General features: G+C 45.3%; 2 protein-coding genes across 6 annotated transcripts; one reads left to right on the top strand and one right to left on the bottom strand.

Annotated features, from left to right (window-relative positions):
* On the top strand, positions 1,852-7,184 carry LOC8078624 (calumenin). 5 transcript variants are annotated; one of them, XM_021457469.1, is made up of 7 exons: positions 1,852-2,896; positions 3,027-3,126; positions 3,232-3,297; positions 5,076-5,240; positions 5,325-5,421; positions 6,551-6,694; positions 6,802-7,184. In XM_021457469.1, the coding sequence occupies exons 1-6, from the start codon at positions 2,272-2,274 to the stop codon at positions 6,674-6,676; spliced, it is 1,179 nt and encodes a 392-aa protein (XP_021313144.1). In that variant the 5' UTR covers positions 1,852-2,271; the 3' UTR covers positions 6,677-6,694; positions 6,802-7,184. The 5 variants fall into 5 exon arrangements, with proteins under 5 accessions (XP_021313144.1, XP_021313145.1, XP_021313143.1 ...); XM_021457470.1 differs by having other exon boundaries at positions 2,154-2,896; positions 6,551-6,687; positions 6,799-7,184; XM_021457468.1 differs by having other exon boundaries at positions 2,158-2,896; positions 6,551-6,687.
* Positions 16,104-20,898, bottom strand: LOC8078623 (protein indeterminate-domain 7). The gene is made up of 3 exons (XM_002455779.2): positions 19,850-20,898; positions 19,211-19,613; positions 16,104-17,949 (listed from the first exon to the last, which is right to left on the bottom strand). Exons 1-3 carry the CDS (start codon positions 20,022-20,024, stop codon positions 17,082-17,084), a joined length of 1,446 nt encoding a protein of 481 aa, XP_002455824.1. The 5' UTR covers positions 20,025-20,898; the 3' UTR covers positions 16,104-17,081.

The raw sequence follows: 21,229 nt of genomic DNA, 5'->3' as shown, positions 1-21,229 counted from the left end.
ACATGTTGGCCTCAGCTCTTTTATTAAGTGCTATAGCATAAGAACATGTCAATGGTGGCTACCTAACAAATAAGAAGAACACAAACCAGCACAAATTATTTCGAGCAACCCAAACTCATCACTGAGTGCCATCAACTTGAGGTGTACCCAAGAGTTGCATTCGAGTCGATGATGCTAGAACATTTGATGAATCCCATGACAAAAACAACAACAACAACATGAAATATACACAACATACAGCCACCTCAACTAAGTACCATATGCATCATTGCCCAGAAAAGATCAATTAACAAAGCATATGAAAGAAAACAATAATCAACACAATGATCATGTAAAAAACAACCATTAATTAGCAAATAGCAAAAACGGTGAAGGTCATTGTAGAAAAATACACATATGCATCATTGGCCAAATATAGACCATCACAGCCACTGCCCACAATCTCAGCCCAATTAGATAGAAAAATGCACAGTCATCATAGCATATGTCCTCAATCTAATTCCAAATAATTACTCAAATAGCTAGGTCATCTCAACCCAATTTTGAGCATGCCAATACAATAAAGGTCATTATAATTGAAAATTTAATTTAAGTTCTTTTGCCATTCCTCATCCCATTTACTCATAGGGCCATCATATTTAACAACAACATTGACTTAACAGTAGCTTAGGAAATATGGTTCAACAAATAGTAGCCAAAAATCTCATAAAAAAGCCCCTTAGGACATATGCTCAGACCAAATGTACAACATCATAGACTAGGACAATGGCTTAGAAATAAAAGCATCATCACAGACTTGAGTAATACCTTAGGAAAAAAGGCATTTTCATATAATTGCTCATAATCTCAGAAAGTAGGACATGCATCCAAATCAAAGAACGCAGAGCTTCATATCGCACACTACAAATTAAAGGGAGAGGCGAGAGGGGGATTAGATGAACAAAGTACCCACGTCAACAAGCTGGAGACCCAGCAAAGCACAACAACAGTTAAGAGAGGTCAGATCTGCAAGCACAAATCCAAAACAAACATGATTTGCATACACAAGTTAGGATTTTATAACCAAAACAAAAATAAAAAATAAAAAACACATGGAGACGAATTTATACCATAAAATTAGCTAAGAAATCAGATCTGATGTGCCTACAGCTAGATCAATAACAAATCACACCTAGGGTTTCCAAATCGGTAACGAAAATAGAGAAAAAAGGAGAAAAACTCTCTTACTTCGAGAGATGCAGATCCACGGCACCAGCAAGAAATCCAAATAGAGGGGAAGCATTAGCATGCCATGAATCAATCAAGAGCAAATGTACAGAAGATAGGACGAAGGGGAAGAACATGAACCCTAAGAACCGGAGCGCAGACGGGGACCGATGAGAAGAGAGAGAGGAGGCGAGAATATAGACGGTGGATGGCGAGATTGGGGGAGGTAACCCTATGAACTTCGTGCTATCTCCCCGCGCACGGATTCGCCACGCGCGCGAGCTCGCGGAAGCACAGAGCGAGCCAGACTGAAGAAAAACAACCGATTCAGACGTTCTTCGGAAGCCGGATCCGGGAGGAATTTTTGCACGCACTCAGCTTGGCTAACAGGAGCCGGCTGCATCCCATGAGCCTGGTTCGCCCTAGTTCACCCATATGCGGACAACCAAACAGCCCTTAGGCCAGTCTCAATGCATGTTTCATGAGAGTGTCATGCACATTAAATAGGGTGTCACATAAACATAATTGCTGACTTGGCAAAGTCATTAAATGAAGGAGTTTTATCCCTATAAAACTCCTGTGGCTCGGTTACCTAGTTTATAGTCTTGGTAACTGTGCCATGAAACTATGCATTGAGACTGACCTTAGAGACCTTCATTTTACTTTGACAATGCGTGTCACTTCTTCGGGCAGTAATACAATGCAGCATGTACATGCTCAGCATTGGTTATCTGGACCATCCAAATGTGCTCTGAGATTCGTGCTGCTGCACTTCTCTCAACTGTGTTCACACTTCTCCCTACTGTTTCACACATCTCGATGCAAACGGTATAGATAAGCAATGGCCAACATGTAGACCAAAAAACTGCTTCCTTCTTCGGGCCACGTCTGGGACACTGATTGGCTCAACGGTACCTTTGCCATGTCACCGCTAAGCGGGCTTCGTGGCGGACTGCTTGCTAAACCGCACCCGTTGGGGAGTACGAGTTAAACGGGTCCAAATCTCGGACCCGCAAACGGACCTCACCCACCCGTCGCTCGCTCGATCTCACCGTCTCGACGGCGATGGCGCCGGCGTCGGCAGCGGCCTCGGCGGTGCGGAAGTCTCCGGTCACCGTTCTCCTCCTCTACGTAGCGTGCGCCTTCATCCTGCTGCTGCTCCTCGCCTCCTACTCGCCCGGCCTCCAGCCCCACCACGCCCACGGCCGCAGCCTCCACCGCCGCCTCAAGCTCCACCCAAAGAGCTACCCATCATCCGGCGCTGCCTCCGGTGGGAACGGGGGGCAACAGGAGACGCACCACCATGCGGCCTCCTTCGACCCGACCATCGCCGAGCTGGAGCGCCGGCTGGACGACAAGGAGTGGGAGCGCGAGCACTACAGCCTCCTCCACGGCGCCGAGCCGGATGACCACATGAAGGAGTGGGAGGAGTTCCTCAAGGATGAGGAGGACTTCATCAACGACGACGAGCGATTCAACGTCGCCGACCGCATCCGCGAGCTCTTCCCCAAGATTGACGTCGCCCCGCAGGACGGATTCGTCTCCCTCGACGAGCTCACCACCTGGAACCTCCAGCAGGCCAGGGCCGACCAGCACCATCGCTCCGCTAGGGAGATGGAGCTCTACAACAAGGACGGCGATGGGATAGTCTCATTCGAGGCCTTCAATGCGCTGCGCCAAGAATCCCATGGTAACATCGCCAAAATACTCTGCTTTTGTTTCTGCGTGGAGCAATGAGTGTAGCAATGCAAGGAAAGAATTCCTGCTGTCACTGTATTTTCCTAAGTTGGTTTGCTGATTTCTTGGTTCATGTTCTGCAGGAGAGGGCAATATGCTGGGGTTCCAATGGTGGAAGGAGGAGCATTTCAATGCCTCAGATGCAAACGCTGATGGCTTCCTTGATAAAGATGAGTTCAATGAGTAAGCATTCGTTTCAGTTGTACCAAACATCGAATTTGTTAATAATAATATGGTTCTTCATTATTTCCTGACATCTGCCTTTTGTATTTCCTGTTGCCATTTCAGTTTCCTTAATCCAAGTGATTCGGATAATCCCAAAATCATCAATTTGCTCTGCAGACAAGAAATAAGGTGCATGCTTTGTTAGCCTTATGACTATTTTCTATCCTAGTTTATATTAATTTTAGCAGCATAGCTGTAAAGGATTTCGAGTGGTTTAATCTTGGGTTTAGTCTTAAAAATTATTGGCTTCAGAGTCCTGAATCATCGAGCCATCAAAATATATGTTTGTGAAATTTGTTTCAGACCTTAGCATTTTCATGCTGTAGCAGGCAACAGGCTTTAGCCACTAGGGATCAGTGAACAGATTTTTTAGTTATAGATGCCAGGGTGATACTTAACAATTCCATTGCTGACAAGTGACAAACAGTAATATACATCATAATAACAATCCAAATTCTAGATAGGTTACATTAGCACAAATCAAAGGTCCAAAAAATCATGATCATGCACTTAGATGACTTACATGTACAAAAGATGGTATAATCCTTCAAAACTAAGAGGGTGTTGGTTCACTGATGGGTGAGCCACATGAGCCCATAGAGACATCAATGAAACTTTCTATCTTTGGGTATGATTTTATGAAATCCTGGTAGCATTTGTTCTTACCCTTGCGCTCTTCCTTATCCTGTCGCTTTGACTATGTCACATGCAGTCCAATTAGTATCCTGTGAGGCAAGTTTGATAGCTTTGTCTGAGTGTTTAAAGTTGAAAATTGCTTTTCACATGTGTGGACAACAGTTTCTGCATCTGACACACTGAAAGAAGTGATTTTTGACCCTTTAAACTAAAAATAACCCTGCCCTGCTTCTGTTGAGGTTGAAAACATCTTGCCTTTTTTTAAAAAGTTGAAAATGCATCTGTTGTTGTGCCACATCATCAGTGAGTAGACACCAAACGTCCAAACCTATTCATACCATTTAAATAATTGGGTTTTGGTAGGACAGGGTTCAATTCAGGATGGTTGAGCTTGGGCTGGGCTGGGCTGGGCCTCAATTCAGGATGGTTGAGCTTGCCCTGGGCTAGTCCTCATATAGCGTTATGCTGGCGATGACTTTGTTTAGTCCTATAGACAACAAGTCATATTGGCGTTTGTTATAGGGCTTACTCGTATCATGGATAGGCTATTGATAAAAGTTTTGCTCTTTTCTTGAAGTAACTGATACTAGCTACACGTTACTTTGTTGATATGTTTCTTGTAGTTTTGGCAACAGTTTCTTTCAGCTTGTCTTAACAACTATAGGTTTTATATTCATCTCCTCCTTCTATGTTCTAAGTTTTAAAATACATATAATACTAAACCTTTTATAACTTACAAACCAGACATCTCTATATTGAACCCATGGTAATGAACAAACTAGGCTCTACTTAACACTAAGTATGAGTCACACGTTTTGAGGCATATATAAATCACTTGAAGCAAAAGAAACTAACAAACCTGAGTAAAGCATGTTGCTTTGATTAAAACACCAATGAACCTTTTGAATGATCCAGGTGGATATTCTTCCATCATTAACTATTTAAAAAAACTACCCCAGAGGGATTGACCTCCCCTGAGGTATATCACAGAAGGAAGAAATTTCCTCGAACTGCAGGGTTGAGAAAAGGCCCTGAAAGCTGGCTGCCCAGGACACACTTGCAGCACGTATCTCTGTAGACAGTTACACAGCGAGGGACCTTTTTTTCATGCAGTCCAGCATTTGAACCCAGCTCGGCAGCCTCCCAACCAGAGGACCTACCACCGTGCTATTGACGTGTTTGCCTATTAACTATTTATGTGCACTATTAGAGCACACTTCAGTTTCCTTGAGGTTATGTTTGAAATTCCTTACTCACTATGCCATATCCAGGCAGAGGGATAAAGATGGTGACGGAAAGTTAAACTTTGAAGAATACTTTAGTGCGCTAAATGACCATATACATGGTTATGATGATGAGAATGCAGATATTTCCCATATTGGGAACGTAACAGTTGCGAAGGATCGGTTTTCCAAACTTGACAAAGATAATGATGGGTATGCTAGTGGACACTTGCAATTTCTATCAGAATCTCATATAACCTTCAACCTTTATTCATTTGACAAAAACCTTTTCTGCAGGTTTATTTCGGAGCATGAACTAGAGCCTGTTCTTGATAAGCTCTATCTTTCCGAGCGCTATTATTCTAGACAGCAAGCCATCCATGCTATTTCAGAGGTTTGGTTCATATTTTTCCCCCATTGCTTCTTTTTGTTGTTCTTTGAGATATCAGATTATCAGAATATAGCTCCATGGTCAACTTAATATACACAAGTTACCTTTCGATCTGTTATACTAGTTCAAGGTGTACTTGGAATTTATGCTTATGCTTATGTGCATAATTAGATGGTGTAGTTTGTTTAGTTTTTACCGTATAGGTTTCTTCTTTGAACCACTGAAGCTAGACATGCATTTTCTAGGAGTCGCTAATACTTATGTACCATCACGAATGTACATGAGTTGCCTGCTCATATAGTTCAGAAATTATTTCAAACTTGTCTGCAGGCACAACAGAAGTTTTCATGTTGGTTTGGTCCTAAATAATTTTGCCTTGTGTGGGCATATAATTACTAACCAGTTTCAGCTATTATCACCAAAAACCTAATATAGCATGCAAGTAATGCGAGAATATAAAGTTTGATATGTTTGCATAGGCAAAAAAAGGAAGACACTGAATAGTTATTGACGATCCATTACATACATAGTTGCAAAACCATTTTTGTTTGGTTCCGTCCCGAGTTCAGTAATTATAGATTGTGCGTAAAAAAAATTGCAGTATGGAAATTGTATCATGTCTATCATGTGGTTTCTGTTGATGTGATATAGATTTGGTTCATTCTTTGTGGGAGTGTAGTTGAAGTACTAAAATCTGGACAGCATGGTCAAATTTGAGTGGGGGTATAACCATAGAACAAGGTTTGAAGCCTAAAACATTAAAGAGAAGACCTTTCTTTAGGAATCAGATAGTAGTTATATGATGTATGTAATGTCCTATTGGTTTCGTATTTGGTGCCCTATGGCTTTAGGGTTAAAGCTAAAGAAATCATGGATAGAGAACGCCAAATTAACAGATTATTACTGAGTGCAGTAAGCTAGAATCTGCTAGTCTGTACTTGCATGGTCCCGTAACTGCATTTTTCCTTCTGTTTGTATTCTCTATGGCTGTTTGATATTCTTTTTGGCAATTTGAATGTGATCAACCAAAAGGACAGTCTTATTCTACCAACTTCCTCTTTGAGCATTCATGTGATTAGACCGCTTTTCTGGGAGAATGACATGTACGATTTGCTTCACCATAACCATGCAGGCAGACAAAGATCATGATGGGAGGCTAACTTTGGAAGAGATGATTGAGAACCCCTATGCATTTTATGGCAGTGTTTACCTTAGCGATGACGACGACGAAGACTACTTCCACGATGAATTTCGCTGAGATATGTGTAGGTAGACGGTAGTCACTCTAGCCTGAAAATTGGTTTCCATCATGCGCCTGTCCAATTATGCTGCCCATTTCTGGGCTCTTTTGCTCCATGACTAAAGTTAATCTTCTTTCAGCAGATTGTTAGTATCCTGACCACGCAAGGAACATAACAGATGAGCATCAAGGTGCACAGATAGGATCGAAGCGTCTAGCATGCCATGTGAATCCCGGGCTGGGCTGCTGACAGAGTTAGGAACTAGTTTTAGCCGCTTGGTTCTTCAAGTTTTTTTTTCTGTTGGGTTAAATGAAGTGATGACAGCATCCTAGTACCGGCCAGTGATGGATGTTACGTGGCAAGTTGTTCACCTTTATCTAGGCTGAGCTGGCTTGTCTCCATCCTGCAGAATGCATGTAGTCCAGGAGAACAATGAGTGGAACGTCATCTCGGTGGCGAACGGATTAAAAAATCTAACATGGAACATGTTGTTTGGTGTCTGAAATATATGAATTCAATTATTTCTGGCAGAATGTCGCAATCAGGATTCAGTAGCGAGCTGAGCCTGTGCTATATATAGCTAGCCCATTGTGAAACATTCCATCGGCTGAATGAGTGCGCCATGGACGGGAGATCGATGTGCCGAATTATTGGTGAATTCGATCGATCGATCAATCGACCGATGGTTCACTCGATCGTGCCTAGTCACCAGTGTCCTTGAGTACGGAGGATGAATGGTATCCACGTGGTGTGCCACGTCATGTGGGCCCCACGATATGCGTGGCTCACGTCACATGTATAGGAGACACACAGCACCTTGTCTTGCTGAGAGCTTCGCAGTCGATTTTTGACGGCTGGATGACGCCGCGGATAACGTTCGAGGGCTTCGACTCGGTGAATTATTGGGCTTGGCCCATCGAGTATTCTCAGTGATTCTGAATAGGAATTCCTTCTGAATAAACCACCATATACGCATCCCCTTGCCAAAAATTTATGCACCGTCCCTACTTTTGGTATATTAAACAGGCCAATCCTAGTAGTTTCATGCAAGAGGCAGATTAGCCCACCATTCAAACACTCTAGACAATGATTACATAATTTAGGCACGACGCTATGATTAATTCATGGTGATACTATCTCATCTATCGATATCTATCCTCCATCTCCTCGTTTGGTGCTTCAGCTCCCCGTGTACTATAGTAAAAAGTCATTTCATTTTTCTTCTAAAAAATGAACTGCTAGGAGCTAGTGAAAGCACTAGTTTTTGCTTCATCAGCTCCTTCGTGCACTATAGCAAGGAGTCGGAGCCATGTCAAACGGGAGCTAAGCTTGATGGCATTTAGTAGTGCAAGGTTCCATTGATTTAAACCATGGTTATTCACAAAAAAAAAAAGATTTGAACCATGGTTTTGGCAATCTAACAGGAGTTTGAGTGTCGGATAATTCCAACAATGTTCACAAATTCAATAACCAATATTAGTAGTGGGCTCCTTCATTTTTGTAAATATTTGTCCCCTCTTAATTCTTTCACCTAGGCCTTTTGCTTTCGATAATGATAGGACGCGGGCGTCCGTTCCGTCCGGACGCGCAGCGCCGCGCTCCCGGGTCTGTGGCCCAACTAAACCAAGCGACGGTCATATAACAGAAGAAAAAAAGGACTGCATTGATTCCTCATTTCACATCGACCTCCACCGCACATCACTTTTTCTTCGTAGTTGTGGCTGTGACCCTCACTCTCCACTCCATGCGGTCGCTCCTCTTATTCCGTGGTGGCTCAAGCAAACCTCCTTCCCTCTCCCTCCGTGGATTCAGACACTCTTCCTCCACGTGCAGCTTCCTGATCTAGATCTGAGGCCTCTCTCCCCCCTCCTTTCCCCATGACATCCATGGCCGTCGGAGTGGGGGCCATGGCGGCGGGCGACTTCCGGTGAGCCCACATGCCTCCGCTCCCTCCCTACCCTCTCATCCTCATGCATTGTGACCTCCATACATCTAGAGACAAGGACGACGGCGTGGCTCCAACGAGGTAGGTAGGGAGGGATCTAGATTTGAGGTCTCTCTCCCCCTTCTTTCTCCCACTGGATCTAGATCTGCTCCCTCCTTCTGCACCTCCTCCTCCTCTTCTTCCCCTTTTGGATCTAAGGTTTTGGTGGTAACTAGTGTTCCGGCGAGTCAGATCTCGTCGTTGTTTTGCAATGATTCATTTTCAATGTTGCAACAGATGATGTGGAATGTTGCAACGGTACATTTTTTATTTGTTGCAACAGGCGTTTCTCTGATGTTGCAAAGCAGTTCTTGAGATGTTTCATTTTGCTTTTTTCGTTGTTGCGGTAGATTATCCCTCGATGTTACAGTAGATTTTTTTGTTGCAACAAGCGCTTTTTCTAATGTTGCATTAGTAGTGCTTGAGATGTTGTAATAACTTTTTCTCATTGTTGCAGCAGATTCTCTCCCGATGTTGCAATAGATTTTTTTTTTGTTGTAACAGACGTTATGATTGCATTAGTAGTGCTTGAGATGTTGTAATAGCTTTTTCTCAATGTTATAGCTGATTCTCCCCTGATGTTGCAGTAGATGTGTTTTGAATGTTGCAGTAGACTTTTTTATGTTGCATTTTATATTTGTGTTTGTTGCATTAGATATTCTTTTCGATGTTTTAATAGCTTTTTCCATTTGTTTTAGCAGTTTTTTTCTTTTTGTTGCATTTTAGATGTCCGTCGATGTTTGCAATAGCCTTTTTTATGTTGCAGCTAGATGGCAGACTATGGTGGTGAGATGGTGGTAGGGTCAGAGGTGTTAGGTTGGCAAGGTTGGGGATGGACAAATCCACGCACATGATTGTCGTCTTTCTTCTCTATGCGGGCGTGGAGCGAGAGTCACTTTCTGTGGGGACGAGTTGATGGGGGGTGGATGTGCTAGGGGTCAGCGAGGTGAGAGGCGGGGCGGATCCTGTGCTCGTGGGGGTGGGGACGAGCTCCTTGCGCGGGGAACGGATGAAAGGCGGTCCTCCGTGCGGGCGAGTTGGTTGGAGGTGGACAAGTTTTATTTTATTTTATTTTCTCTGTGTAGTGCGAGTGGGGAGCTCGGTGTCCGGACGCGTTGCTGGCGTCGGATGCCCGGACGCTAACACTACCGTTTTGCTTTTGTATATTTCAGTACAAAAGATGAACCCTGTATTTTGGCAAATGTTTCTTTCACTAGATTTGTTGTACTTTAGGAAACAATGACCTCTGTCTTCATCCAATCTCGTACATACTGCAATAATATTTGTTTGAAGTTCTAGTAGTAGATTCTAACATATCATTTACATGTAATATAGTGTATTCTAAGAATTTTAAGATAAATTTAGAGAAGACATAAAAGATATATGTTCTAATCGGACGTTATTATCAACGTAATTAATAGTGATTGGTTGCTAAATGATAAGTATTTAATGTAAAATTAGGTTTTATTCTTTAGAATGCATTATATTTATAGAGGAAGTAGGCGCATTGCATCAACAACAAGGACCGTGCGGCTACCGTGATGCATGGCACAATCACCATTCACCAGCTAGCAATCAGCAGTCTGTGACGCAATTGTACATTAGCGCCAGCCGGCCGCATCCCTGCGACTGGACTGAATACCGTACCGGGGCTTCACTGCTACGCATGCAAGCTGCTGCAATAGCAATCCCGATCCGTCCCTCGGGCAGTAGCGGCCGGGGCCCTCCTCGTCTCCATTCTGCCTCGTCACTGCTAATCCCGTGCATGCATGCTCGCGTACGTCGCAGGCAGCAGGCTTCGTTCACGTGATGCCGCCAGAATCTACAGAGGAAAGTGGCGGCCCACGCACACGTGAGCCGTCGATTCTGAAGGCTGAAGCTGATCCGGCGGTCACCGCCGGCCGTCGAGACTGATCGGCGGTGAAGAGGATCAGATCAATCGACGAAAAAATGTCTAGTAAAAATGTCTCTCGCATAAAAAATATAGCATATGTGCATATACATATCGCATCAAAAACACCAATTAGTTAGCCACTCGGGCAGCCCACAATACGCAAGCTAATAAAGGCCCCAAACGACCGTGGCCCAACCAAGTTGAGATATGGGGGACAAACAGGGGCGGATCTCCACCTAGGGCCACTAGGGCCTTGGCCCTACTTGTGGACCAAAATTTCTTAATACTCATTTTTAATTTTTTGGATTATATTCATCACCATAGACTGCCTCGATCATCCTCTCTCATCTCTTGCTTGTGCCCGCTTTGTAGTGTGTTACTCCTTCCTGGTTCCCTCACGTTTTCAATCCCAGCTCATAGTGTACTCCAGGGCATCGTGGTTGGCTTTGTTGTTGTTTTCTAGCTAAACACGTCCTTCTTTGCAGTTATTAGCAAAGACATAATTCTATCATTCCAACCAAACACAATAATAGTTATTCCATCCCTCTTCCACGCTCTCCAACCAAACGCACCCTAGATGGCCGAGCGCGAGTGGATTTAAGTTTGAAATTAAGATTTTTATCCACTTTCATGTTATGGATTTAAATTTGAAATTAAGATTTTTATCTCGAACTATGTATTTATAAGCTATTTTTGTTATCTATCGGTATTAGACTTGGTACAACTGATATCTTGATTCAATGTAAACGGTGTGTGTGCTTTATTAGTGGCCCTAGACGTCAAAATTGACGAGCTCCGCCACTGGGGACAAATACCAAGGCAGGAGTCGGCCACGACCTCAGTACACACCACGCAACGCCACACGACCTCTCCTCTGTCCCAACCCTTGGGAGGAACGAGGAGAGATCGGGCTAAGCTAGGTATGCATGCCCTGACAAGAGCAGGCACATCATACTGACCTCGCAAGGACCGAGGGGGGACAACAGTCCCTCAGCCTAGTCAGACACCATCCCTGCGCCACGCAATAAACAAGACAACACCGCCATGCGGTGGCAGTTAGTATGACGGCCTACCATCCAAATACAGCCCAATCAGACATGCGTACGATCCCACCCACTATAGGATGGGGTTTACGACTACAGACTTGACTTTCAAGCCAATGTTGGCCACAACCCTAGAGCTCAGGATCATGGCCATCATCTCCACAAGCAACAAGACGATCAAGTGACTAGAAGGCGACTACCAAATCCTATACGACACTCCCGGGCCATGGCAAGGCCACAACACACAGGGCAGCTGGCGAATCATCACTGTGCCTACAGTGTTGCCATGGCCGACATAGTAGTGCTACATACTACAGTGTCAGCACAAGACCATGACGAAGGCCACGTCCAGACATACACTGACACCAAGACAAGACGGCCTCCCTTGGAGGCCAAGATAGCTAGTTTTCCTCCCTAGGGCTCATGATCACATGATCAGAAGAACTTTCTTCTTTGTATGTGCCCTGGCCCTGGACTCTATATAAGGGCAGCCATGGCATCCCATCTAAGGAACGGACTGTCGAAACCTTCATTCGGGCAGTCCCGTCCTGTCTCCTACCTCTTTCCACTCTTCTTGCATACCTCATTGTCATAAGAACTTCAGAGCATTCACAACTTCAGAGCATTCAAGCGAGGAACATGCACCTGATCTTCTCTAAGACTCGATGTAGAGCTCCTACAGCTTGAACCAGTATGATTCGTTGTGTCTTTTGGATGCTACCATCGTCTTCCTAGAGCAACATGACATTCGTATAAAATTACTAGTCCATCGACAAAACATGGACAAACTCACTCTTGTGGCTTTAGCCAAAGTGACTGGGGTGGGGAAAAACTCCTCGTCTGCCCCATATCCAAAGCACAAGTCTGTGGTCAATTCATCTCACGGAGCTACGATGACACTATGTATGGGTAGGGTAGGGATTTGAGAGATTTTTCAATGTACGTGAGAAATCTTTTTCTAAAATTGGAATAGCGGGAGGGCTGTCTAGCCACCACGGATCGAGTTTTCATAGTACTATATAGACCTTAAGCCAAGTAAAACCTAGAGCTTCACCCTTGCACAAATCATCCCATTTACCTTCACATATGGATGTATCTGTGTATATCGTAGAGACCTATAGGAATCTCTACGAATGAAGTCTTGCACAAAGACACACGCGCAATCCCCTTTCGACAAACTCGATATTGGACCTCAGCGCCTTGTTCACTGTGATTAGACTGAGACTCCGATAGCACATGCGGATGGTCCGCAGATCAAAACTAGAACTTGACACTTCGTGGTTTCTGCATAAAACATCGGACGGTCCCGTGGTTCCTGTTCATACCTGATAATTACACAATTGCTTGTTTAAAATACATATGCGTGCACTTTTTGCGATATCTTTTAAAAAGGAGCTAGATACAATTGCAAACGACATCACCAATGTTATAATAAGCAAATGATGTGTATTTATGCCGTACTACATATGGTCCCGGAATACCATTACGCGCATTGGAACCCCCGGCCCCGGCAGCACCGACATATGCTTTGAACGATGCTCTTTGTCTATTTGTCGTGCATATATGTCATCTTCGCGGCCTAACATGCATGGCCTGTGCAAACTTAGTGCAACACACTAGGAGCCCTGTGCTAAGGTCATTGTTTCCACAAAAGAGCAATACCATTCGTACTGCATCCATAGACATTCATTAATATTGCCTCCACTTGTAAAATAGAGAAATATTAAAGCGTGCAGTTAGCTAGGGTTAACAGATTTTGACTATTGTTTAGAAAATTTATGATTTGATTTTCATATATAACAGTGTGAACGTTGCGTATGGAGACCATGTTGATTTACGAATGGTCATTTATATAAGAAAATCACACAATGCATAATTAAAATGTGTGACAAATTGGAAACCATAGAAAGTGGTAGACCGATTAAGTAAGTGCAGCAAAAATTTCTAGTTTTGCCGTGGTATCAATGAATATTCTGATCATCGAATGGCCTTGTGGAAATGATTGAATAATATATTTGATATCTTATCATCCACTGAAAGGTATCAAAATTTCGAAATTCAAAACATGTTACTGGTTATAATTAAATACATATGAGGAATTAAATATATATGTACAATATGCATCAATATAATGCAAGTTTTAGTAACTCTGGGACCAAACTTACAATATCCCATATTGACCACAGAAAACGTTCATATATATTTGACCACGTTCGCTTTCCCTGATCAAAGTTCATTACCTCTGAAATCTAGTAATTGATACAGTGCTAAAATCAAGTCTGTATGCGTGTATTAATATCTGTAACTAGAGCTGCTACTGTCAAGGCGAAGCTTGCAGTTGTCAGCTAGGGGCCCCTCCTTCCTCTCCAACGTGGGACCGTCAGTGTCAAGAAGAAGAGGGCAACATCCCTCATTTACAGGCAAGCAGTTCTTTATATTTAGTATGCTTAAGTTTATCTTAAATAAATATATCGATAAAATTATCATTGATGTTTGTGATTCAGGAGATTGTTACTTGTGATGACGTTGACAATGGCCACAACAAGATCACCATTGGGGGAGTCGATTAGGTACTAATGTACTCCGATCCCTTAATAGTAAATCTAGATCACCAACCTCATTGTCGATGGCCACATAGAAATCATGTGTCCAACTTGATAGATCAAGAGTTAGAGGTGTTGGCGGCTAGCTTGTATTGTACCCAATGATTCAGGCGATATTTTTGCATCGATTTAGATGTGTTTCGAACATTGTATCTTATGGCATACCAAAAGGGGTTTGTTGGGGGATTCGGCATGAGAACCATTTGTTGTTCAACTGGTTTGTTCATTTAAAGCATGGGCTCGAGCAAGGCCAGTAGGGAAAAATATATATGATGAAAGAATTTGGGTCACCAACCCCATGGTCGATGATTGTAGAGAGAAAATCAGGCGTCCAAAACCTAATGGATTAAGGGTTGGAGGTGCTAATAGCCTATTCGTGTGTAGTGATTCAATCATTGATATTCTTTCATCAAATCCAGATGTGTTTCCTTTTGGTTCTAGAATGTTGTATCTTGTGACTATTGGTTCATTCTAGACCTAGTCGAGGGATTAAGCTTGGGGACTGTTCACTGTTCGATAGAGTTTTTTTTTTCATTTGAAGCATGGATTGTATCAACCAAAACCACTAGGAAAGAAGATGACGAAAGAATGTGATAGATTTTTTTATTTTTTATTTTTTATTGTAGATTCTTTCATATGTAATTTTTGGATTTATTATGCCAAGTTTTAATATAAATATTTCTTCTCTAAAACAGGTAGGGGTGCATGTCAGTGTTTATGTAGATCTAGGCCTTGTTTAGTTCCGAAAAGTGAAAAGTTTTCGGTACTGTAACATTTTCGTTTGTTTGTGACAAATATTATCTAATTATGGACTAACTAGGATCAAAAGATTCGTCTTATGATTTACAGCTAAACTGTGTAATTAGTTTATATTTTTATCTATATTTAATGTTTCATGCATGTGCCATAAGATTCGATGTGACGGGAAATCTTGAAAACTTTTTGGTTTTCAGGGTGAACTAAACAAGGCCTAGTACTTCAAAATTATGGCTATGCCTTTTATATGTACACATCATACCATTTTTGGTATCATGCATGCATGTTTAAAATAGTTACAAGTTTTTGTTTTTATACCTATCACATCTAATTTGTCTTGATGCAATAGATTTTTACTAGAGTTGCAGATTGTTTAAATTAGCAAAATAGTTTATCTAATATTCATCCCCCACAAAGATGGTGTCAGCGTCACCGTACCCCATTTTTCTCACTGCATGCTGCCATCCGATCCGGTACATATACTTTTTGTTATGTAATGAGTGAAATGACCAAGGAAGGGTAATAATTGGCTACAATCTGCTGTTTCTTAACATTTCTTCTGATTACCGATATGTGCTAAACCATGAGAAAAGAGTAAAATTTCCACTATAGTAGTTTATGGTCTACTCGTATAGTGTAGCGCAGCTACTACCAGTAGATTTTCTTTTGGACACTAGTAGTAGGAATTCTAAGAGCTATGGAAGGTGAACACAGCAGGGTAATTAAGTTTAATTTGTACTGAGCTGTAGCATGGTAAGAGCACACCATAAAATCTAAAATGCATCATGGTTGCCCCACATATACTCCATCCGTCCGAAAGAACGTCGCTATAGGATATAGACTTTCTTAATTTTGATTAATTTATAAAAAATATATACAACGTTAGTACATCCAAATAAATTTATTATAAAAATATATTCAAAGATCTATCTAATGACACTAATTATATATTATAAATATTAATATATTTTTATATATAATTGATCAAAGTTAAAAAAATAACTTCTCGGAAAGTGGGAGTATGTATTATAAAATCTCTAAAAATGCAATAATACGCAATAGTGTATCCTTTTTTAACGATGTTTTTTTTTGTCAAATCTCGCCGTAACGTGCCTTCGGTCTGTTAAACAACTACTAGTAAAAGGACCCAGAAACACGAGAATGCAAACAAAGAAGCAAATTTATTAAAAAATGACTCTTGAAACCACGTAGGCAGAAGTTACAAAAAGGGGGAAAAACTTCATATTATAGTATTTCGTTACTGCAGATCCTAAAGTTGCAAGCAAGAAGGCAGCACACTCACGATGTGTATATAATATATTGTAACAAACTTTTCCAATATTCGCTCTCATCAGTCCATGCATATATATCCAGCATGGAATAATGCGTGCCCATGACCCAATAGGTCCAATACCAACAAAACCTTGTCACGGGTGAACAGTAGGCAGCACTGCCCCAGTACATGGCCTGATTGCACGACACAGTACACAGACAGGCACACACATGCAGCATGTAGGAGTAGTAATAGTATGAAGAGAAAAAAATTATATCACGGCCAGTAGGCCACACATGTCTCGTAGACCCAAGAAAGAATGCACCCTCTACTGGTCTATGGTGATGGTCTACTACAGTCTACACTATGCAAGGACTCCAGTTCGTTCACACAACACAATTGCAATATGCAATGCCCAAACAAAAGAGATGATGAATGCATGCATGTATTATTACTGTCACATAGCTATTTGGTTTTCTTCCCAGCTGCTTGATTCGAGCTTACTAGTTTACATGTTGATCGATCTCTTCCCCCAACCCAAAAAAAAATTACACAACTCCCTGCCCTGCTGCGTACTCTTCTGTATCATCATCATCCGACCCAGCTTAGAGTTTGATCGAAATCTAGCTCTCCACAAGGTCGTTTGATCGCTTGCATTTGCGTGGTTAATGAGTTGAAAGATGATGAGATGATGTATCCATGAACAGAAGCAAAAGATGAGGCAAGTGTTACCGGACTCTCAAAAGGGCACGGTGCATTTGCATGCACTGGGGTTTTGCCTCTGCACCCACCGCGGCGGCAGCGATCAGATGCGTGCGAGCTTCGCTGCCATGGCAGGGGTAGCGAGACGAGAGTAGCTAGCGACCGACCTAGCTATGGCTGCCCATGCCGTGCCATGGTTCGTTGCTGCTTTGCTGCTGCTGCTGCTGCGCCTGATGAGCCTGAGGCTGTGCGTGTTGCTGCTGTGGCTCGTAGCAGCTCATGCTGGCGTTGGCGGTGATGGCGCCCATGCACGAGGAGTCCAAGCCGGCGAGGCCGAGGATGTCGCGGTGGGAGAAGGCGCGCAGGCCCAGGAAGTCCCTGGTCATGCCGTCGGCGCCGCCTTCCTCGCCGCTGCGGCCGTGGGAGGAGGCTGTCCTCGCGAGCCCGGCGGACATGACCCCGGCGCCATCCTGCTGCTGATGATGATGGGCATTCTGCAGGCCCGGGAGGCCGAGGCCGAAGCTGGAGGCGGTGCCGGGCGCGCTCGTCGCGGCGCCCGCCATCTGGGTGTAGCCCGTGCCCGCGCCGCCGATGGTGGCGCCCATCTGCGCCGCCTTCTGCAGCAGCGCCGTGGCCGACAGGTGCGCAGAGGCCGCGGGCAGCTGCGGCTGCGGCGGCGGTGGCGCGGACGTGGCCGAGCTCTGCGCTGCGGGCAGCATCAGCGAGTGGTCGTAGGCCATCGCCGGCGGCCACGGCGGCATCTCCGTCTTCATGGCGTAGTTGCAGTGCTGCTGCGGCGGCGGCTGCATGACCTCCTGGTGCTGGTGGTGGTGGTGATGATCCTGGAGAAGAGCGACGTCCACCTGCTGCTGCTGCTGCATGACGTGCGCGGCGGGCGGTGGCGAGAAGAGCAGCGGGTGGTGGTGGAGGTGCGCTGGCGCCGGCGCGGCGGCCATGGCGTTGAGGCCGATGGCCTTGGCGCTCTCCTCGGTGAGCGCGTCGCAGAAGGCGCGGTGCGTGATGAAGCTGTCCCGCCTGCACATTGCATTGCATTGCATTGCATGCGACGCACAAAGAAGAGAATCAAATCTGCTGCTGCCGGAGCCGGGATCAGAGCTCAGCTCCATCAGAAGCAAAAAGGAAAAGCTCAGGAAGGAATCCATCCCGTTTGATCTTGTTCACCTGTCATGGCTACTCCTAGGCGGCTACGCTAGGCTACTGCTACGCAACGCAATGCTGCCGTGTGAGACTAACATGACAGGAGAGAGGAGTAGGAGGACACTAGTCATGCAGCAAGCTCTAGCTGTGTACTACTAGTAGGCAATTAGGCAGCATGGAGCATTGGGGCGAGCGAAGGAGATGGAAAGCCACCTCGGCTCTGCAAAAGAGATTCACCATTCACATGTCTGTCCGAGCCTCCTCTACCTCTCTACAACCTGTCTTCACCATCGAGCGAGCGTAGCTTGTCTGTGCTGGGTCTTGTCTGAAAGCTCGAACAAATGAATATTCACACGCACACGATACAGACACACGCATGCGCCCAAGCTATGGCGAAGCTCTGAACCCTGTTGCTGTTTCTGCGGCACGCACCCACCATGGAACACCAGCAGCAGCAGGAGCTTCCGAATCCTCTCCCCTCGTCCTCGTCCATGGACCATGAACAAAAAGAAAGAAAAAGAGCAAAGGGAGCGAGGGAGGTCTTTAGAAAGTGGTCCATCTTTCTGTCCATGGACACATGCACGATGCTGCCTTGGGGACTTGCCTTCCTATCTTCCTCTCTCTCTCTCTCTCTCTCTCTCTCTCTCTCTCATGCATTGCAAGGTGCAAGCAGGCAGAAGCCAAGGCGAGGCGAGCCAGTGCAGTACAGCACTGCATCTGCACTGATGTGTACGTAGCCGTGTAGGAGTAGTACCGCTAGGCGCTAGCATCCTATCCTATCGATCTAGCCTGGCACATCATTCTCTCCTTTAATCAGTGCCCTATCGAGTTGAAATCTCATCAATCACCACATGCATTTCTCTCAAGCAGATCAAAGAGCTAATCAAACACTTCATCGACGATCATAGACGAGAGGATCCACCAGTGTGCACACTGACAATGGAGCCGAGCCAAGAGTTTCATCTGGAGCCGGCATGCATGTGGAGCCGCCGGCTGCAATTGCAATTGCAAATTTGCAAGGGAAGACGGCCGGATGGATCAACTAGCTATAGCTTTCTAGAGCGAGAGAGAAACTGAGAGAGACGACGACGACGATAACCAAGTAAAAAAAAAAGAAACGAAGATGGATCCTAGCTACCTGGAGAAGATTGTGCCGCAGTCGCACTTGTACTCCCTGGTGCCGCAGATCTTGGAGTGCGCCTTCCAGTCGGAGTGCACGGCGTACTTCTTGGAGCACTTGTCGCACTTCCACTTCTTCTCGCCGTGCTTGCGGAAGAAGTGCTTCTTGATCCCCGTGAGGTCGCCCAGCGCGCGCGCCGGGTCGTGGTGCACGCACGACGCCTCCGGGCACACGTACACCTTCTTCCGCTGCGCCTCCTTCCCCGTCCCGCGCTGCTTCAGCTTCCAGGGGAGGTTGTGCCCGCGCCGGTGCAGCTGCAGGTTCTGGTCGCGCTGGAACCCTTTCCCGCAGATCTCGCACACGAAGCGGTTCGTCGCCATCAGCGTCGCCGGAGAAAGAGCCACCACCTCCGCCTCGGGGTCTGATGATCAGAGAGAAATTAAAGATGTCATGGCATGGCATGAGCATGCCGGTGATCATCATCAGTTGCTTTTCTTTTCTTGTTTCTTGATTGATTGATTGATTGATGAAGCCGCCCATCGACCAAGCCAAGCATAAACGATCGAGAATGAAATCGATGGAATTTACAAGGGAGGGAGGGAGGGAGGGAGGGAGGGAGGGGAAAAAGGCTAAGATCGATCATCGTCCACCACGTACCGGGGTTGCCTGGGAGGCTCCGCTTGCGCTTGTTGTTGCCAGCGGCCGGCGGCGGCGGGACAGCAGCAGCAGCAGGCGCCGCGTTGGCGGAGGAGGTGAGGTTGGACATGCTGCTCTCCCGATCTGCCGCGGCCGCAGCTTCTGCCTGTAGGAACTCCTGCTGGTGGTGGAACATACTAGGTGATCGAGGTGATGGGAGTCCAAGCCTCCAAACTCCAAAGGGCGGCTAGCAGCTTCGCCTGATCTTGCACCTGTTGTGTGTGTGTGTATATATACACACACACACCACGCACGCACTACTGATATGTGTATGTGTCTACCTAGCTAGCTATTGAAGAAAAAGGGGTTGGCATAGGCAATAAAATCGAGAGGAGGGATGTGTGTGTGCAATCTGCTCAAAGGCATGCATTTAACTCGTCAAGAATATGAAGGAGGATGGGGCAAGCAGAAGCAGAAGCAGAAGCAGGCACCAGACACGGCGGTATGTGAGAGATGCTGAGGCGGCCTGGGGAGGAGCTTGATGAGCAGGGCCCCCAAGCAGCCAAGGAGGGAGGAACAACAGCAAGCAACACAGGAGGCGCAGCGCAGGGAGGGGGGGACAAAACGAGGGGGGGGAAACTCAAACGTAACTGGGTGGTCAATGACTGGTGGAAAGCAATTCGGCAGATTCTTTCTATCACACGGCACGGCCACAGGCACAGGCACACCACTCCCCTCTCTCTCCTTCTCCCTCTCTCTCTCCTTCTCCTGCAGCGGCGGGCGGCACAGCTGAAGGCAGGCAACAGCTGTCTAGTAGGAGTACTACTAGCTTTCTAGAGCTGGCAGCGCGCAGGGGAGGCTAGAGATGGCTGCAGCAGTCATGGCCGCCCGCCGAGGAGGACGGACATGGGGAGGGGGAGAGAGAGCAGGAGCAGGAGGAGGAGGAGGAGGGAAGAGGAACAGTGTCAGCAGCAAAGGGGAAGAAGGAAAGCCAGTGGCACCAAAACCGACCCCAGCTTTATCTATCCGCTAGCTGCTCGCTTTTAGGGGAGAACGGAACGGAGAAGGGAAAAGAGAGAGAGAGCCAGAATCCCAAAGATGCAAAAGCCTGAGCATTCTTTGCCCTCTCAAGGAAATACGTACGGTATATTAAAAAAATAATAAAAAAAGAAACATTTTTTCTTTTACTCTGAATTTCATTCTTTCGCGCGCTATTTGCACTGTGAATTCTGAGAAAGGCTAGTACAATTCTTCCTTTTGAGAATACTACAGCCCAGTACAAATTGATCAGAATCAACAGCTGCAGGCAGCAGGAGATGCCCGAGTACCGGTAGTTGTAGAGCTAACACTGGAACTGTGAGTGCACTACTTTAACAGAGCTTTCCAGTGAACCAACTACTC

This window comes from Sorghum bicolor, chromosome 3 (genome assembly GCF_000003195.3).
Source record: "Sorghum bicolor cultivar BTx623 chromosome 3, Sorghum_bicolor_NCBIv3, whole genome shotgun sequence".
Lineage (NCBI taxonomy): Eukaryota > Viridiplantae > Streptophyta > Magnoliopsida > Poales > Poaceae > Sorghum > Sorghum bicolor.
Note: the sequence above shows the minus strand (reverse complement) of the source record. Positions and strands in the feature narration are given on the sequence as shown.